The 20,896-nt window shown below is 32.9% G+C and overlaps 1 protein-coding gene across 1 annotated transcript; it reads right to left on the reverse strand.

Moving 5' to 3' along the window:
- Positions 1-5,570: 5,570 nt before the first annotated feature.
- Positions 5,571-14,559, reverse strand: LOC143246527 (uncharacterized). The gene is made up of 5 exons (XM_076493389.1): positions 14,433-14,559; positions 13,386-13,580; positions 10,591-10,989; positions 9,377-9,511; positions 5,571-8,376 (listed from the first exon to the last, which is right to left on the reverse strand). The coding sequence occupies exons 2-5, from the start codon at positions 13,504-13,506 to the stop codon at positions 8,045-8,047; spliced, it is 987 nt and encodes a 328-aa protein (XP_076349504.1). The 5' UTR covers positions 13,507-13,580; positions 14,433-14,559; the 3' UTR covers positions 5,571-8,044.
- Positions 14,560-20,896: the final 6,337 nt, after the last annotated feature.

The raw sequence follows: 20,896 nt of genomic DNA on the forward strand, positions 1-20,896 counted from the left end.
TCTTGTAGTAACATAATTGAAAACCCACAGAAATATTTGTGATGTGCTACAGATGTAAAAGAGGGTTTTCGAACCCTGGAAGTGATGAACAAGACTTGATAAACCACGTGATATTTTATTTAGAATAAATTCCAAATAGTACAAAAGCGTGTCATGACTTTTCAACGTGCAGTTAAGGTTACCATAACTGAAATGACTTATAGTGGCTTAGCTTTTAGCATAACATAATTAATAGTGCTTTAACATTTGGTAAGGTACAATACAAAAATACAAAGAGGTATGTGGTATCAAACTCTTACGCCCCGGCATGGCCACGTGGTTAAGGCGCTAGACACGTAATCTGAGAGTCGTGGGTTCGAATCTCCTTTGCACCAAACATGCTCGCCCTTTCAGCCGTGGGGGCGTTATAAACATACGGTCAATCCCACTATTCGTTGGTAAAAGGGTAGCTCAAGAATTGGCGGTGGGTGATGATGACCAGCTTCCTTCCCTCTAGTCTTACACTGCTCAATTAGGAACCGCTAGCGCAGATAGCCGGCGTGTAGCCTTTCGCGAAATTAAAAAACAAACAATCAAACTCCTTTCATAACCTATTCGCACGAGTTCCAATATAAGATCCACATGTCCGCGTACTTACAACTACAGAAAACAGAATCAGCCACTCTGAAGAACAACAACAAAACAAGAAAATAAACTACAAATAAAGCTCTAAACAAATGTGTTTAAACTGTGATTGGTCCATAATCAGTTAGAACACTTAGAGCATTCTTCGTCTTCTATATGCCTAAACATTAATCCAAAGTTTTATGTGATTCTCATACTTTATAATGGATACAATTACAGAAGATATTCTGTGTTATATATCGTAGTTTTTATCTACGTACCAATCTTATAGTTTTTTCTGAGTTTGAAGACGTGACGGAGATTATTTAGTTTCTAGGTTGTGTTGCTTCTTTCTTTTAACTTATTAGCTAGAGTAGTGATAAACGAAACAGGACGTGGTTAACAATGAAATTGAAAAACGAACAAATTTGTTAACAGCGTTGATCGAAATTATAGTTTATCAACCAAACTATACCCTCCAGTGGAACAGTGATGTGTCTGCGAGCTTATAATTCTAAAAACCAGGTTTCGATACCCGTGGTGGACACAACACAGATAACCCATTGTGCAGGTTTATGCTTAACCACAAACAAATTCAAACTACAATGATGATTCCGAGGACCAAGACACATTTAAAACAAGTGCATCAAAATATCTCTCACCTGCAATCAGTCATTTGTCCTAGATCACCGTTCCACATAAAACAAACTGTGACCAGTTGATGTAATTAAAATCACTTCAGAAAAAAATAAAAAGGATCCTCAGTACTTCTTAGTTATTCCTTGTTCTTTAAAGACTGTTAATTTATAAATAGTGTCGAATAAATCTGATTATTGGGAATTTGAAAATTACGACAAACATATTCCCGCGAAATATTAATAGAATACACTCGAACCATAGAGTTATTCTTGAATACATGCACATTTACAACAATGGTCGTGCAATAAAAAGTATACAGGTACAAAATATTTAATTTAGTATAATGGTAGGTACATAAACGAGTCCTTTTTTCATTTACCATTGTGTACTCGCGTGTTTTCGATGTTCGAAAGATGGAGCAAAGCGTTTGATTCTACACACAATATTTAATTGTGTTACGACCTATTCTGCGCTGCAGAGGGAAGTCAAGTATGGGGCACAGGCGTTCTTTATATATGCGCTGTACATATTTTCCACTACCAGTGCGGTAACTATCTAATTGCAAGGGAAGCTTTCTGTCTGTCTGTTAGATAAGGCCTGAATTAGAAAAATATTTCATAATTAAATATTTTAAAATATATTTCTTACTTCTCGATATAGAATATACTTATCCGTAGAAGCAAAATTCACGATTATCATTAAATTTATTGCATTAAAAGTTCAAACAGTAGAAATCTTTACCACATCTCATCTGTGAAATTAACTGCTTTGAACGAGAAGTGGTGCAACAGATTTTCCATTTTTGTCTAGTTTATAGACCTGACCACTACACTTTCTCACTTCCAATCCAATTTCCTAGTTTTACAACAGTTTATTTTGAGAATGAAAGTCTACCAAAAATTCTCGCAGAAAATTTACTCATTCATAGTAAATTTGTGCGTCTTTCGCGTTTTCAAGGGAAGAAAGCGTGGAGGAGTACAGTCTCGTTAAAACTGTCAGCGGAACCTTTAATGTAAGACATTTAAAGTGGATTAGAAGAGCTTCACAAAGGAAGTTATGTACTGAGAGCTTACTTTTTGCTTGTAGACTTTCACCGGATCTGTCGGAATTTTACCAAGGGCACAGCTGGTCATATTTAGTCATATTTCATATCTAGTTAATCTAGATATAATCCATATCCTATAATCAACACAAGTTATACACACATATAATAACATAAAGCAAATATTACATGTGAATTACTGAAAATCAGTGCTTCTAAAAAAATAAATATAACAATATCATTTTACTATAGTCAGAGAGCTTATAAAATATGACGTAAAACCGTCACATTATTTACGAAATAGTGAAGTTTAGAGCTTTCAAAAATCGCAGTTATACGTAAATGACAAGGTACTAAAAATCACATTCCACAGAATAGTCGACGCAAACAAGCTTGTTTATTATATATATAAACTATTTTTACATTCTCTGGATTGAAATATTCTCTACAGATAATTTACTTATCCAGTAGAATTAGTTCTTAGTATTTCTTTACGAATCATAACAAAACTAATCCGTTTTGCCAGCTCTTATGAGACACCCGGCATGACCAGGTTGTTTAGCGCGCTCACCTCGTAATCTGAGAGTCGCGGGTTTAAGTTCTTGTCGCACCAAACATGCTCGTCCTTTAAGTCGTTGGGCCGTTATAATGTTACGGTCCATCCCACTGTTCGTTGGTAAAAGAGTAGCCCAAGAGTTGGTGGCGAATGGTGATGACTAGCTGCTTTCACTCTGGTCTTACACTGTTAAATTAAGGATGACTAGCACAGATAGCCCTCGTGTAATTTGTATAAGGACTCAGGTTCTACGTACAAACAACGTGAACGGTTTGTTAGAACAGTAAATAATTTTATTAGAGATCTGTGAAAGCTGCGTAATTCAGCAATTCGCGTATCACAACAAAACTTTGCAAAAATATATATAATGACAAATATGACATTAAATTTTTATAAATAGCATCTCTAGCTTTATATCAGTTCATATTAAACATTCTGTACTTAATTTGTCCTTTTCGTATTCTACCGCAAGGCAACGTGGCATGCTGTGAATAAGGTTATTGATGTAATCCACCGGATTTTTTCTCCACTTGTCATTAGAAGGTGCTGCAACCCGGTTGCAGTAACTGGTTTAGTTGTTATCAATCTTCCGACTCAGTTTTCAGTTGAATTACAATATAGAGTCTTTGTTGGCCATGGCAGTCTTATAACGGCTTTCTGGTTTAGATACTTCTGTACAATATGTACACTGTGGGTACACTGTGTTCATCCTAGAACACAAAGTTCTAGAGGACATGAAAATCACTTTTCTACCATAATGAATAGCTGTCCAAACACGTACTGCACTACCCAATGCGTGTTTAATATTGGAAAGACATTCTTCTCATGTCTAGATAAAAGGCAAAGACGAATCCCGCCATTTGCTTTAACAAGCCAGAAACAAGACTCATCTGAAAATATTACCTATCACCAGCGTTCTAACTGTAAGATAGCATAATGTAGATTCTGGTTAATATCGGTTTGCTGATAGCCCTTTTAGCATAAATAACCTTGTTTGGTCAGACCTCTATTTTCTGTTCTTTTGGATACCTCAAAGTGAATGTCTTTGTTCCATTTCTGTCATAAGATATTGCATGACTTCTTTTGCTCTTGACATGTTAACCTTTTCGAAACACGCTAGAAGACCTAACATGGCCAGATGGTTAGGACACTAGACTTGTAATCGGAGGATCACGAGTTCGAATTTCTGTGACACCAAACATGCTCGCCCTTTTTGACGTGGAAGTGTTATTATATGCAGTCAATCCCACTATTAGTTGGTAGGAGTGTAGTCCAAGAGTTGACGGTAGGTGATGATGACCAGCTGCCTTCCCTCTAATCTTACACTGCTAAATTAGGGATGACTAGCCCAGATAGCCTTCATGTAACTTTGCACGAAATATTCAGAAACAAGCAAACAAACAAAATACAGTCATCTCGAACAGTGGTTTCGGTGTCTACCAGTAGACTTTTATGGAACAATGTTTCCTGTACTACGATGACGTTTCAGGATTCTGAATACAGTAAACTGGAGTTATCCTTCAGTTCCAGCAAGGTCCATTTGCTTCATGCCATTTCTGAACAGTCAAACAATTTGACGCCCTACAACTCCTGGCATGATTCTCTACCAGATACAAATTGTTAGAACAAAGAGTTGGTCTGTTTTATATTATACCGATAGTGCATCCATCCTTTTATACAAAACAGGTGTGCATGTGTTTTTTACGAACAAATGCTCAAAACAACTTATACGGATCAGAAGACCAACTCCATACTATTGGAGGGTTTACCCAGTAACAACTCGGTGCATGTACACAATAACATCAATATAGAACAGGATGTAAACATTTTGCCGAAGACGATATTTACAGGTTGTTGATGCTTGATGGACGATGATGATGGGTGAAAAATCCACGGTGAGGCGTGATAAACAGGATTAGATGTTATGTTACACAAAGCCTTTCAGCTTTACTAGACAAGAAGTTCTCAAACTTTACCATCTGCGGACCGCTTCGGCGGGCCAAAAAACTCCAAGAACTTCTTGGCGTTGCGCGTCATTTAGGACCAGTCACTGAGCCACCTAGAAGACCCTTGCAGACCACACTTTGAAAACAACTATAAAATATAACTAAGTAGACAAAATGTATCAAATACGTGCGTTTTTAATCTTGTAGAAAGCTAACTAATGTTTATACTAAACATGATTTCTACAATAAATACGTAGATGAAAGCTATCTTTAGAATTATTTTTTTTATATATTCGCAATTAAGGTAAATATGTATATTAAAAATTAGAATAAACTTTACAGCAAAATTTCTTTGGAAGAAGAAAGTCTGAGAAAGCCTGAAGGTGAAATAACAAAATACTTTTTATTTTTTCCTGATGATAGATTTCACGCGCACAAGTATGTATTTATTGTAAGGGGGAAGAGTTGAAATACGACGATATCACAGTAGATCTATAGTTAAATAGTAATACACTACAATGTACCACTGGTGTTGACAGTTAACTTATGACACACTACAATGTACCACTGGTGTTGACAGTTAACTTATGACACACTACAATGTACCACTGGTGTTGACAGTTAACTTATGACACACTACAATGTACCACTGGTGTTGACAGCTAACTTATGACACACTACAATGTACCACTGGTGTTGACAGCTAACTTATGATACACTACAATGTTCCACTAGTGTTGACAGTTAACTTATGACACACTACAATGTACCACTGGTGTTGACAGTTAACTTATGACACACTACAATGTACCACTGGTGTTGACAGTTAACTTATGACACACTACAATGTACCACTGGTGTTGACAGCTAACTTATGACACACTACAATGTACCACTGGTGTTGACAGCTAACTTATGACACACTACAATGTACCACTGGTGTTGACAGTTAACTTATGACACACTACAATGTACCACTGGTGTTGACAGCTAACTTATTACACACTACAATGTGCCACTGTTGTTGACAGCTAACTTATGACACACTACAATGTAACACTGGTGTTGACAGTTAACTTATGACACACTACAATGTACCACTGGTGTTGACAGTTAACTTATGACACACTACAATGTACCACTGGTGTTGACAGCTAACTTATGACACACTACAATGTACCACTGGTGTTGACAGCTAACTTATGACACACTACAATGTACCACTGGTGTTGACAGCTAACTTATGACACACTACAATGTACCACTGGTGTTGACAGCTAACTTATGACACACTACAATGTACCACTGGTGTTGACAGTTAACTTATGACACACTACAATGTGCCACTGGTGTTGACAGTTAACTTATGACACACTACAATGTACCACTGGTGTTGACAGCTAACTTATGACACACTACAATGTACCACTGGTGTTGACAGCTAACTTATGACACACTACAATGTACCACTGGTGTTGACAGCTAACTTATGACACACTACAATGTGCCACTGGTGTTGACAGCTAACTTATGACACACTACAATGTAACACTGGTGTTGACAGTTAACTTATGACACACTACAATGTACCACTGGTGTTGACAGCTAACTTATGACACACTACAATGTACCACTGGTGTTGACAGTTAACTTATGACACACTACAATGTACCACTGGTGTTGACAGCTAACTTATGACACACTACAATGTGCCACTGTTGTTGACAGCTAACTTATGACACACTACAATGTGCCACTGGTGTTGACAGTTAACTTATGACACACTACAATGTACCACTGGTGTTGACAGCTAACTTATGGCACACTACAATGTACCACTGGTGTTGACAGCTAACTTATGACACACTACAATGGAAAACCGGTGTTGACATCTAGCTAATGACACATTATGATGGATCAACAGTTCTGACAGCTAACTCATAACACATTTTGACATATCAGCAGTGTTGACAGCTAACTAATAGCACATTTTGACTCATCTGACACATTTGGTTTACAATCTTGATAGCAGTTTTGACTCATCAACAGTGTTGATATCTAACTAATGACACATTATAATGGACTAGCAGTGTTGACATCTAACTAATGACACATTATGAGTGATTAGCAGTTTTGACAGATATCTAATGACACTTTATGATTGATTAGCAGTTTTGACAGATATCTAATGACACATTACTCCGATCATCTTTTATAGTTAACTAAAGACACACTGCGATGGATCAGTGGTATTGAAAGTTTTGTTTGTAATTAAACACAAAACTATACAATGGGTTATTTGTGTACTACCAACCATGGGTATCGAAGCCTGATTTCTAGCACTGTTATTTCATAGAACATCCTACTGTTTTACTAGGGAGTATTATTGAAAGCTAACTAATAATAATTTTGTATTATCTGTGTTATTTTATACGAGCTTTCATTTACGCTAATCGTTGTCACTTATAGTTAAGTCGAACAAAAAGTAATTCTCAACTACAATTTTATTTTAGTTTACGTAAGTGTATTTTGTTTGTTTGTTTTGTACTTCGCGCATAGCTACACGAGGGCTATCTCCATTAGCCGTCCTTAATTTAGTAATGTAAGACTAGAGGGAAGGCAGCTAGTCATCACTACCAACCGCCAACACTTGGGCTACTCTTTTACCAACGAATATTGGGATTGAGAGTAACATTATAACGTCCCCACGGTTGAAAGGGCGAGCATGTTTGGTGTGATGGGGATTCAAACCCGCGATCCTCGGATTACTGGTTGAGTACCTTAACCACCTGGCCATTCATGGCCTGCGTAAGTATATCGTTTAAGTACATTCGCACAAGTGGTGAATTTAAGTAAATGAAAGTTTATTAATCAGCTTTAATACACGTATCTTTCCACAACCTGTCTAAGAAATTGTAGTCACAATACTGCCAGAGGAGGTGTGAATTAGTATTGTCGCATTTCTTTGTAATTGGAAATATATATTCGTAAGGTAGCACACAATTGTGACGATACACCAACTTTTCGTTACTTGTTTATAGCTTTACGTACACAGTTAAATAATACTAACTGAAAAAGTTGTTATATTATTGTCTCTTTTGTTCAAAGTCAACTAAACTTTGAAATAGTTTTGCTTTATCGACATCTAGCATCGTCTCCCTTTGAGAAATTCAACTAATTTTTGAAACAGTTTTGCTTTACCATCATCTAGTATCGTCTATTTTTGATAAAGTAAACTGATTTTGAAACATTGCTTTATCACCATTTAGTACCGTCTCTCTTGGTCAAAGTCAACTGACCTTGAAAATATTTCTCTTTTTCATCAGACGTCCAACTACCAGAAGGGATACTTAACGTAGTTGAAGGAGACACACAGGAAAAAGATCTTTGTCGGCACTTGTCATCAGGTCCAGTGTCGTTGATTGAATGGCTACGAAATGTGGGTTGAGACGGCAATAAATTTACCGAGACAATGCTTTTTCCGCCCCAAATAGCCAGACAGATGAACAAGGGTAAGAAAAAACACAGCATAAGAAATCCAATGACAATAGCAACAACTCCCCAGGCTGTGTTTCTAGAAGAAACGTTATCTGAAACGATAGGATGGTAAAGGGAAATATTAAAATTTTGTCTTATTGGATCTGATAAAAATTATATTATTCCAAATAAGGTAAAAGAATCATATTAATTTTATCAATCGAAAATTAACCTAAGCGTTTATCAAACTGCAAACATATTTTTAAAACCCAACTGTTATACAAGAGTGGGCGAAAAAAATTGGCCTCCCTTGAAAACGTTGTTGATTTGTTATATGTGTTATTAGGTACCTTATAATAATTATATTCTAAGATATGTTTTTAGAACGTACTGGACAAGACCTGTTCAAATATTATCTCAAATCTTAATATTAACACAGGTTTTTGTACCCACCTAAACTTTTCATGATTTTATTTACATTTTATCATTAAAGGTGTTGTGCACTTTCTGTAGTTTCTTATTCCAATTAACCTACAAAATGATCAAATAAGATTCTCTGCAATTGTGGAGACGTTAAAAGATATCTTAGAAATAAGATAACTTACGTTATTTCAATGGCCAGGTTAATCACCTGATATAAGTCTCATTGAAAACTTATGGGCTGAGTTAAACAAATGAATGAAAGATCGCAAGCCGAAGACGAAAGATGAACCTTTTGAAATACTCATAGAAGGATGGCACTCAATCGCATAGAAATATCTGTACGCTCTCACTGAAATCAGGCCACGTCGATATAAAGCAATATTGAAATCCAAGTGAATGCCGACTAAATATTAACTTGTGAAACTGGTTTGTGTCATTTTGAGATTCATTTTTACGTTCGAGTTTTTGTCTTTAATTTCCTAACGTTATATATATACGTATATCAGTGTCTGATATATGATAAATTATGGAGTGCCTTTGATCAACCACATAGTAAATTTTAAAACAACACTATCTAACACATTTTCAATTATATGTTGTTGTTTTCATCAAAATATTGGCCATATTATACTCAACGAAAGTAAGTTAATAATAAATATCTTAATGCCACCAAGATAATTCGATACTCACGAGAACAGCTACTATCTTCGTCGCTAGAGTCGCCACAATGGTTCACACCGTCACATCGAAATCCGTTCCACACACAGCGTCCGTTCGCACACTTAAATCGTTCCTCACCAGTACAATATCCACTAGTCATATTAACTACAGTAAAACACGTGTAAGATGATTTTCTACAAAAACCAAGCGTTTTCGCCATGTATTCAACAAAATAAATATTACATATTAATAAACTGTTACGCCCTCGTATGGTTTTAAATACATAATATAATGATTTCTTGACTTCGAACGAACACATAAAATAATTACTATCAATGGGACAACATTTTTTTATTATTTTAGCTACACACATTTCTATGATAGGATATTCAGTATTTATATAAAACTGGGAGATTTTTTAAATTCAAGAGGTGCAAAAATTTAGGCGTTCAAAAACATAAACCTAACTTTTTAATCATATAAACAAGCTAGAAACATTACTGTACAGTCTAAACAAAATATTTGTTTTGGAATTTCGCACAAAGCTACTCGAGGGCTATCTGTGCTAGCCGTCCCTAATTTAGCAGTGTAAGACTAGAGGAAAAGCAGCTTGTCACCAACACCCAACGCCAACTCTTGGGCTACTCTTTTACCAACGAAAAGTGGGATTGACCGCACATTATAACGCCCCCACGGCTGGGAGGGCGAGCATGTTTGACGCGACTCGGGCGCGAACCCGCGACCCTCAGATTAAGAAGCACACGCCTTAACGCGCTAGGCCATGCCAGGCCCCTAAACAAAATAACTGTATAAATAAATCCTAGAATTTAATCGTTTTAACAATAAGTTTGTGACGTCATCATTTTTAATTATATTAGCTAACGTTTAAGTGGTTATGTGGTTAGGACGCTCGATTCACAGTGTGATGGCCATGGGTTTGAATCTCCGTTCCACCTAACATACTCGCCATTTAAGCTGTGAGGATGTTATAACTAACGTTCAATTACACTATTCGTTGGTTAACGAGAAGCCCGTTGGCGGTGGGTGGTGATGAATAGTTGCCTTCCCTCATGTCTTACACTGTTAAATTAGGGATAGCTAGTGCAGATAGCCCTCGTGTAGCTTTATGCGAAGTTCAAACCAAACTCATTGAGATTTAAACAAACCACCAGCAACTACAACTATTAACCTCAATATCTAACACAGGTAGAGTAACAAAAATATATAAGATTATTCAACTCTACCCATATTAAACACTGTGACGACGGCATTAAATCCTGTGAAATTTGGTAGAACATATCCTTCAGGCGAACTAGCGAAAATCAGAGTCAGGTTTGGACGAGACTGCCCTGAGAGAAACTGCAGGTTATCGCAGTTAGCAGCGGGACAAGAATATACACCTGATAACGTCACGTTGTTGTCTACAGTCACGTTGTCTAAATTAGGTCTTGTGGTGATAGACATAAAAGACAGTAGTAATTGGAAGCTAACAGGCGGAACTAGTATCGCGACACATTTGGTATTAGGTTTATATGGTGTCTTCAAAGGAGTTAAACTCAGGATACCTCCAGACTGTTCACCATTTTCAGTAAAATTTAGCACATGGTTACTTCCATTACCCTCGCATAGGCTGTAGTGTGCATCTAAAGACATAAAAAAAGAGAATGAGTGTGTGTGACACCTATATTTCCACACACCAATATATATATGTGTTACAGCAGTAGTTCCCTGAAAGATGAAAGGCGCCATAATTGAAGCCGTTTCATCAAACGTCTCAACATTTTGGTAGCCCTAATATTCAATACACTTTATGTAATTTCCATATAAAATAATACAAACATAATTCAAATAATCTTTGTATACCTTCTATACAAAAGAGTACAAACAAAATTTAAATAAACTTATATAATTTCTATATAAAATAATACAAACGAAATTGAAATAAATTTTACGTAATTTCTATATAAAAGAATACAAATAAAATTCAAATCAGCTTTATATAATTTCTATATGAAAGAATACAAATAAAATTTATATCATTTCTACATAAAAGAGTACAAATAAAATTCAAATAAGCTTTACATAATTTCTATATAAAAATAGAAACAAAATTCAAATAAACATTATATAATTTCTATATAAAAGGAGTACAAACAAAATTCTAATAAACTTTATATAATTTTTACATAAAATAATGCAAATAAAATTGAAATAAACCTTATATAATTTTTACATAAAATAATGCAAGTAAAATTGAAATAAACTTTATATAATTTCTATAATATAAATACAAACAAAATTCAAATAAACTTCGTATAGTTCCTATAGAAAATGATACAAACAAGATTTTCATACACGACTCGTGGGTGTTTTGATATCTGTGAATAATACGAATAAAATAAGAAATAAAAGTTAAGCTAAACTAATGGATCTTTTCAAACTATTTATTATTTATAATTAACATGTTTCTTTTTTCACTAATCTTCAAGACATGTATCATGATACAATAACTATAAACAGACTTTATTCCCTGTGTTTCAATACTAATCAAATCCATCGCTATATTCTATAGCTCTATGATATCTAAAATATTATTATAACCTATCTTGAACCATTATAGATAATTGTAACATATGATGAAATTAGTACTCTTAGATTAATACAGGTTAAAATATCGACGTAAGGACACTTATTATATATCAACGTTATCCATGATATTAACATATTTATTAGTCTGAAATAATCTATTAATTTCTGATTAGTAATTTTACTTAACTCAAAGTTTTCCACTGGTTTTTAGATTTGAAATGTGTTCATTATAAATTAATTAAAATATTTCTGCGCTTTTATTTTATGCAAAATTACATAATTATTTTAACTATTTATAAGCGCGTATACAAGCAGAACTTGGTGTTATAAAAGCTTAAAAAATGTGTAAATATGAACAAGTGCTAGAAAGACGGAGCAGTCAGGGTTGGATAAAAAAATAGAAAAAAAAACAACCCTAAAGTGATTGTTTACGGAATAATCTGAGATGCAAAAACAAGAGCTTGTAAAGAAGATAGTAAATAGTCTGACTGAGTAATATGAGATGTAAAAAATTTGAAAAGAAGATGAGAAATAGTCTGACGGAGTAATATGGGATGTAAAAAGTTGGAAAGAAGATTGGAAATAGTCTGACGGAGTAATCTGGGATGAAAAAGTTGGAAAGAATAATGTAAATAGTCTGACAGAGTAATCTGAGATGAAAAAGTTGTAAAGTAGATTGGAAATAGTCTGACGGAGTAATCTGGTATGTAAAAAGGTTAAAAAGTAGATAGAAAATAATTTGATGGAACAATCTTAGTTATGAGAAGGTTAAAAAGAGATAAAAAATTAGTTTGTCAGAACAATCAGAGTTGGAAGAAAACTTAAAGAGAAGAAGTAGTCTGATGGAGTGAGTAAGAGTTTCGAGATGAAAATGTCTGAAGTTGAAGCAACTACATATTTAATAAAACTTAAAGGTTTGTCATCATCAACTAGTCAATAACAGTTGTTAGTTAAAAAAGAAAGCAAAAATTACAACTAAATATTACGCACCGTTCGAACGTGTATCCGACCACATTTCACATTTTACATCAATATAAATCCATCTGTTCGATGGAATTTTGTGAAACTATAAATTTAGTAAACTTTTTTTCAGAATTCTTGAATTATCTAACACACATTTGCATTAAAAACAGCTTTCAAATAAAATGCATGTTCACAACCGTTATATAGTTTTGCTCTAAACTGCTAATCTGGTTAAGGTTTTAATCTGAATCAGATTTACATAAAGAAGTAGTGAGTTTATCCAGAATAATCTTGTTGTATATGCGACGTTATTCTATAGATTTATATTTGCTGCCCCTCTGGCTCAGTAGCAAATGTGAAGGCTTATAACACTTATAGTCACGTTTCGATACCCGTAGTTTACAAAGCGCATTAGCTCTGTGGTTAACTACAAATAAACAAACAAACCATTCTTGTTAATTACAAAATTTAATGGAACATCACTTACCTTTTGCTGCTGATGACCCAACACTGTACAATGGCTCAGATAAACTAGCTTTTTGTAAGTACAGGAAACATAAAGAGATTACAACAGTTAATTCTGCCTTCAGTGTTCTTGGCATTGCCATCCAGAATATATTATGTTTAACGTTGAACCTCTACTTGATGTGTATTCAGAAAATGAATGATAGAAAACGTAATCCTTGCAGACAAAACAAATAAAGAAATAATAAGATCTGACAAAAGTAGACATAAAATACAATTTATAATCACAACTTTTAAATTATTTATAAACAATAAGAAACTTTTAGCTTCAGCTAGACATAAAAAGAGTGTTTTTGTGAATCGCTCGTATTAAGTTAAAGCTGAAGATAAACTAAGTAAATAAAATTAAGGTATTAAAATTTCTAAAATATACTTTCACAAAATGTTAAATAATCCAAGCAATAAGCTATGAAGAATATTACGTAAAATCTCAGGTTCTAGTATTGTTCACTTAGGATTTATTTATAGATGGCGTTTGCACCTAAATTTACGCAAGAAAAATATGGGAATGAATGTATCCTAATATAATACCTATATTATATGTCACTGTCCTACAGATTAGTCTTACTTCATACATTTATTATTAATACGATCTGAAAGTGACCCTAGGTTTGTATATATGGGAAGTAAATATTTTGAATATTCAGGAATTCACTGTTATTCTTGGTAGAATGCTAAAATCTTTATAGGTATATAAAAACACAAGCATAATAGTTTTTGAATTATGAAATTTCAAGCACGCAAATATAAAACTATTTTATGTTACAAAAAACATTAAATTTATAATTTTATAAATCATGCTTAAGTGATATATTTTATGACATTTACTTAACTTAAAATCCTATTATTAGATTATTTTTATCTGACTACCTACTACGTAATTCATCGTTGTTAGAGATCTTAGAGTACAGAATTACCGTAATATTTTCTCTCATTATATATATATATATATATATATATATATATATATACCTATATACATGTAAAGTGTCTCATTTTATGTACTTACCAATAGACTGTTCAATTTTTACCTATCTGCTGCTTATAGCTCAGTATTTAACTTAGTATTATGATCAGTGTTTAATCTAAACTGCTCAGCTAACCACTTAACGACACGCGACGTCCAACAAAACTACACCCACTGCACGTGACAGCACAAACAGAACTTTGAATCGAAACGAGATATGAATAGTAAGAACTGTGCTTGAATCATTTTCTGTTACTCAAAATTCAAAAAGCAAGTTATATCATCAGTTTTTCCCCCATGGTTACATGTGATTTTGGATTTTTATTTTATTTTTAGAAAAGCCAAGTCATTTCACCCTCTCGATGAGGGTAGGTCAAAGTGCACGTGTCACGATGTTTTACAGAGTTCAATTCAAAATTAAATTTACCTACTTTATTATCAACGTATACGAATAAAGGTAGCATCAAAACGTAGTTTATAAACGAAAACTTAATATTATTTAAGTTTATTTGCCAAATTCATCTTGTATGTACATCATGATATTTGTTCTTCCGACTTGACCATAGTCTAATGTTTCCATCATATCTTACTGACGTTCTGATATTTGTTATTGCTTTGGTTTGTTTTGAATTTCGCGCAAAGCTACTCGAGGTCAATCTGCGCTCGCCCTCTCTAATTTAGCAGCGTGAGACTAGAGGGAAGGCAGGTAGTCATCATCACCCACCGTCAACTCTTGGACTACTCTTTTACCAACGAATAGTGGGATTGACCGTTACAATTTTACTCCCTAACGGCGACCCTCAGATTACGAGTCTATTGCCTTAACCACCTGGCAATGCCGGGACCTTATTTGTGATAGTATAAATATTGCAAAGGCGCAGTTTAATGTTTATAGCTTTCAATTTTCTTTGTTTAATGAGATATAAACTAGAAAGTCAGACACACAAGTCACATCCTCCTATCTCTTCGTCTCTTTCAGAAATTGCCAATAATAAATTCTCTTTGAAGTTTGTTACTACATCATTTATAACCATTAGGAAACCAAAGTTTTAATCTACCAAATAACATATAATGTTATCTTTTTTCGTTAGAAATTGTTAATAATTTCACCTACAGATAGATAAAAGAGCTATTTTAAATAATTTATAAAAAACCAATGAAATTGTAATGGTTATAGAACGTTATTCAATTTATTCGTAATTGCTTTGTGTTACAAAATGCATACTGTAAATAAGTAGAAAGCATTGTAATTACCACTATTACAAAAGAACAGGTTTAAGTTTCATTAGTAGGGCCTCTCAGTGGCACAGCGGTATGTCTGTGGACTCATACCGCTAAAAACCGGATTTCGATACCCCTGGGGGACAAAATACAGATATCCCATTGTGCTTAATTCCAAACAATTCATCAGTAGGCTGAAAAAAGGAAAATAACATGTCACATGTGAGTGACTTAGATTTACAAATTAGAAACTTATTAGGTTAAATTAAATGAGGTAATTAAAAAGTACTATTAAAACTTACAAGTGTGGTACATCATTTAATATAATAACTTGAGCTACGAATTCTCCGAGTGATTTACAACTTTATTATGGATAACTAGTTAGACGTGGTTTTAAATTAAAGGGCAACAAAACAATGGAAATAAGGGGAAACAGATGCAGACTGTTACCAGCCTTATACTATTTAAAATAAACAATTGTTGTTTTGTGTTGTGATGCAAGATATACTAGAAAGAAAAAAATGAGTTTATATTTATTTCGTATTTTTGTGGTGGTAATAATACAAGGACGGTCAAATGTACCGAGTCCGTAAATAGTTATGTTAAAGAAAATAATAGATAAAGTAAAAAGTTTTAGCGCAAAAACATAGAAAAAACGTTTGATGTTAATGTAGAAGGTTTTAGAGGTTAAATGATATTTTAAATGATTTTTAACCTTATTGTAAAGGTCATCTTGTACTCAAACTAGTCATCACACACGATTCCTTTCAGATACATATATTTAATAAAATACTTAATTAAAAAGGCCAATACTTTGTGCACAAACTTCTTGTAATGTTTACTAAAAGCTTGCCAAATTTCATGAAGATTCACGTATTACACCAGAAGTTGTAGTATGTATAATTTCATGATCATCAGAAGGTTACGAGGTCTGCCAAAATGGCTGATCCTATATTGAGAGAGTTTATACTATTCAACAAAGACTTTACAAACAGTATTCTAAAGGATAAATTCTAAAAGGATCTCATTTTAATATTTTTGTTTACCTTTAATACATCAAGTAAAATTTTTGCTGTTGGTTTTAACATCAGCTGGCTGATTCTCACAAAAACGTTTAATTTCCTTATTTGTTTTAAACTAAATTCTCAGAGTTTCTATAATTCTGTAAATATATTGTCTTATACGACAGTTTAAATACTTTTTTAAACTTATGATGTCTATCGTTGATACGTGAGTTTGATGTTCCCTGTTATTGTTATCCTTATTAAGCATTTAGCTTTAATCTTTCCAGAAGCATATTTAAAAAAAATCACAAATCTATCTCACATAAATATTTTTCAACCAGTTTTCCAAGTTTTTATAACACACGTTGTCTCATAATTAAACCAAAACCAGTTTTTTAAAATCAGAAATTAAAGTTGAAATTTTATTTCACTTGAAATTGAAGCAAAACATCAAATCCAATTAACGTAACTGAGATGGCGCTGAAAGTCTGATAAGTTTGCTTAAAATTTAAAGATATAAGCTTAATTCATTAGCATTATAGACTATAAAAAATCGACCCGTAAAAGACGTAATAATATTATTGATGTTTATAAAGATTCTAAAAGATTGAACCGTAAGAGAGTTAAATAATACTTTTGATGTTTATAGACAGTCTAAAAGATTGAACCGTAAGAGCGGTAGGTAATATTATTGATGTTTATAGACATTGTAAAAGATTGAAACGTGAGAGAGATAAGTAATATTATTGATATTTATAAACAGTCTAAAAGATTGAAACGTGAGAGAGATAAGTAATATTATTGATGTTTGTAGACAGTCTAAAAGATTGATTGAACCGTAAGAGCGGTAGATAATATTATTGATGTTTATAGATAGTCTAAAAGATTGAACCGTAAGAGCGGTAGGTAATATTATTGATGTTTATAGACATTGTAAAAGATTGAAACGTGAGAGAGATAAGTAGTATTACTGATATTTATAAACAGCCTAAAAGATTGAAACGTGAGAGAGATAAGTAATATTATTGATATTTATAAACAGCCTAAAAGATTGAAACGTGAGAGAGATAAGTAGTATTACTGATGTTTATAAACAGCCTAAAAGATTGAAACGTGAGAGAGATAAGTAGTATTATTGATATTTATAAACAGCCTAAAAGATTGAAACGTGAGAGAGATAAGTAGTATTACTGATGTTTATAAACAGTCTAAAAGATTGAAACGTGAGAGAGATAAGTAGTATTACTGATATTTATAAACAGCCTAAAAGATTGAAACGTGAGAGAGATAAGTAGTATTACTGATGTTTATAAACAGCCTAAAAGATTGAAACGTGAGAGAGATAAGTAGTATTACTGATGTTTATAAACAGCCTAAAAGATTGAAACGTGAGAGAGATAAGTAATATTATTGATATTTATAAACAGTCTAAAAGATTGAAACGTGAGAGAGATAAGTAGTATTACTGATGTTTATAAACAGTCTAAAAGATTGAAACGTGAGAGAGATAAGTAATATTACTGATATTTATAAACAGCCTAAAAGATTGAAACGTGAGAGAGATAAGTAGTATTATTGATATTTATAAACAGCCTAAAAGATTGAAACGTGAGAGAGATAAGTAGTATTACTGATGTTTATAAACAGCCTAAAAGATTGAAACGTGAGAGAGATAAGTAGTATTACTGATGTTTATAAACAGCCTAAAAGATTGAAACGTGAGAGAGATAAGTAATATTATTGATATTTATAAACAGTCTAAAAGATTGAAACGTGAGAGAGATAAGTAGTATTACTGATGTTTATAAACAGTCTAAAAGATTGAAACGTGAGAGAGATAAGTAATATTACTGATATTTATAAACAGCCTAAAAGATTGAAACGTGAGAGAGATAAGTAGTATTATTGATATTTATAAACAGCCTAAAAGATTGAAACGTGAGAGAGATAAGTAGTATTACTGATGTTTATAAACAGCCTAAAAGATTGAAACGTGAGAGAGATAAGTAGTATTACTGATGTTTATAAACAGTCTAAAAGATTGAAACGTGAGAGAGATAAGTAGTATTACTGATATTTATAAACAGCCTAAAAGATTGAAACGTGAGAGAGATAAGTAATATTATTGATGTTTATAGACAGTGTAATGACTTGAATGAATTACGTTGATTTAAACAAAATATTGAACATCGACAGAAGGTAATACCTAGTTTAATAATCTACTGCACGCGTTATAAAAATTCGCTGGAAAAGTGTTTTTATTTAGATTTCTTAATTAAATAGGTTTATATTCCAAAAGATGTGAATGATATTTGTAAAATATAAATAGTTAAGTTACTTATAAGTAACATTGTTCAATTGAGAAATCTGTATTTTTCTTTAAGCAAAGGCAGATCGAGCTATCTGCTGTGTCCTCCGAGGAGAACCGAATGCCTGATTTTAGTATAAGAAATCCAAAGACATACCGTTGTCCCTGAGGGAAGACTTTAAAAGAAAAAAACAACAAAAATATTTCTTTGGTTTGTTTATACTTATCTGAAAGTAAGAGTATTGAGTTACAGAACTTCAGTAGTTGTATGTACACTAAGTTACAAAGATTTGTTATCTCTATGTTAAAATAATCAGTATAGGGCTAAAGACTTGAGATGTAAACACTGTGACCTAGGTTGTATAAATAATACTAATATTGTTGGAAATACAAATGCAAATATTATGTTTAAAATAAAAATGTACTTGTTTTGCACATTTAAAAACTGTATTTGTATATTCGAACGTACTGTGTTATAAGGGTTATGTCGACCAAACAGTAAACTTAAGATTGAGAACCATCAACATAAATTACATGTTAGAAACTCCAGTCAGAGTTCATTTCATTTTACTAATTCGTTTCAATGTTTATCAACAGATCTGTTTGTTTGTTTAGAATTAAGCACAAAGCTACCCAATGTGTTATCTGTCCTCTGCACATCACTGGTATCAAAACCCGATTTCAGGCGGTGTGAATTCTAAGACATACCTCTGTGCCACCGGGGGTGCTTTATCAACAGGAAGTAATTATTTTACGATGGTCATTCTTATATTAAAAACTAAAATACTTTTAATACAATTTGAACAAACTGCGAATTCTTTATGTTGCAAAATATATCAATTGCTTACTAAGTTTAATTGTTTATGGATTTTATGTAATGCGTAATTATCACTTATTATAGATTTTGAAAATATTCCCATTGTGATTTTAGGAATTTTTTGTAGGTATTATTTATTTCGATACATATGCCATGTTAAATATTGTACAAATTTTATGTATTGTTTTAGGAACTATTGTTTTTAATTTGGTTTACTAAAGAGCGGCCTCTAAACTGCGAAATCGCAACCAACCGTGATTCAGAGTGAAAGTAAATACTGGTTGGAAGTGCTTTAAAGTTATTTACTTGTATTAAGCACGTTCACATAACGTATATACAGTTTTTGTTTGATGTATATATGTACGTATATTTTATTTATTTCATACTGACGGAACTTTTCGGCTGGTTAAATACACATCTAATTGGTAATTATTAAAATCCTCGGTAAAAACAGATTTCGTTCTACAGGGATCAAATCATGTGTGTTATTTGATTCCATCTAAATTGTTTGTTTGTTTTTTAAGTGCGTAACTTATATCTGAAACGTTCAAAGACTAGTGAAACGTTGAAGCGACCCAATGTCAAAATTTTAATGAACTCCGATAGATACAAATAAAGTATTTGAAAAATTAGTAAAATAAAAACAATTCGTACAATTACCTTTAGACACTTCACTTTTTTCTGGTTTATAATTATCTAGAACTATATACTTGTATATATATTACAAACTATTTTTATACAATCTTAAATGGACCAAAACTTTTCTATATACATGCACAAGCATTTGTATTTAGGGCCGTCGATACTTTTGAGCTACTTGCCAAATGGAAGGAAGCTCGCCAATAAGCAGCGTCCTACCACCCATCATCTACGCTAAAGGATTAAATGATACTCTTATAACGCACTGATACCCTAAAATTGGAGAATATTTTATGGTAACATCTGGATTCGAGCTCGGATCGCCAGTCCCGAAATCAGTTCTACTACAGACTACGCCTTCGTATAAAAGCAAAAAAATACAAGTTATTAAAATATAACAACTTTTTTTCCTACATAAACAGAAGGAAGGATGTTTAAAAAGAACTAGTTTAATGGAATTTAAATATTACAAGTATTATTAACAAATACACGTAACTTTTTATACAAATACAGGTAA

This window comes from Tachypleus tridentatus, chromosome 3 (assembly GCF_004210375.1).
Source record: "Tachypleus tridentatus isolate NWPU-2018 chromosome 3, ASM421037v1, whole genome shotgun sequence".
Classification (NCBI taxonomy): Eukaryota; Metazoa; Arthropoda; class Merostomata; order Xiphosura; family Limulidae; genus Tachypleus; species Tachypleus tridentatus.

Coding starts and splice junctions, on each gene's coding strand:
- LOC143246527 (XM_076493389.1), bottom strand. CDS start 13,506: ATGGCAATGCCAAGAACACTGAAGGCAGAATTAACTGTTGTAATCTCT. Junction 10,990..13,385: donor TGGGTCATCAGCAGCAAAAG/GTAAGTGATGTT, acceptor TTATGTCTTTAG/ATGCACACTACAGCCTATGC. Junction 9,512..10,590: donor CGTCACAGTGTTTAATATGG/GTAGAGTTGAAT, acceptor GTTTTACTGTAG/TTAATATGACTAGTGGATAT.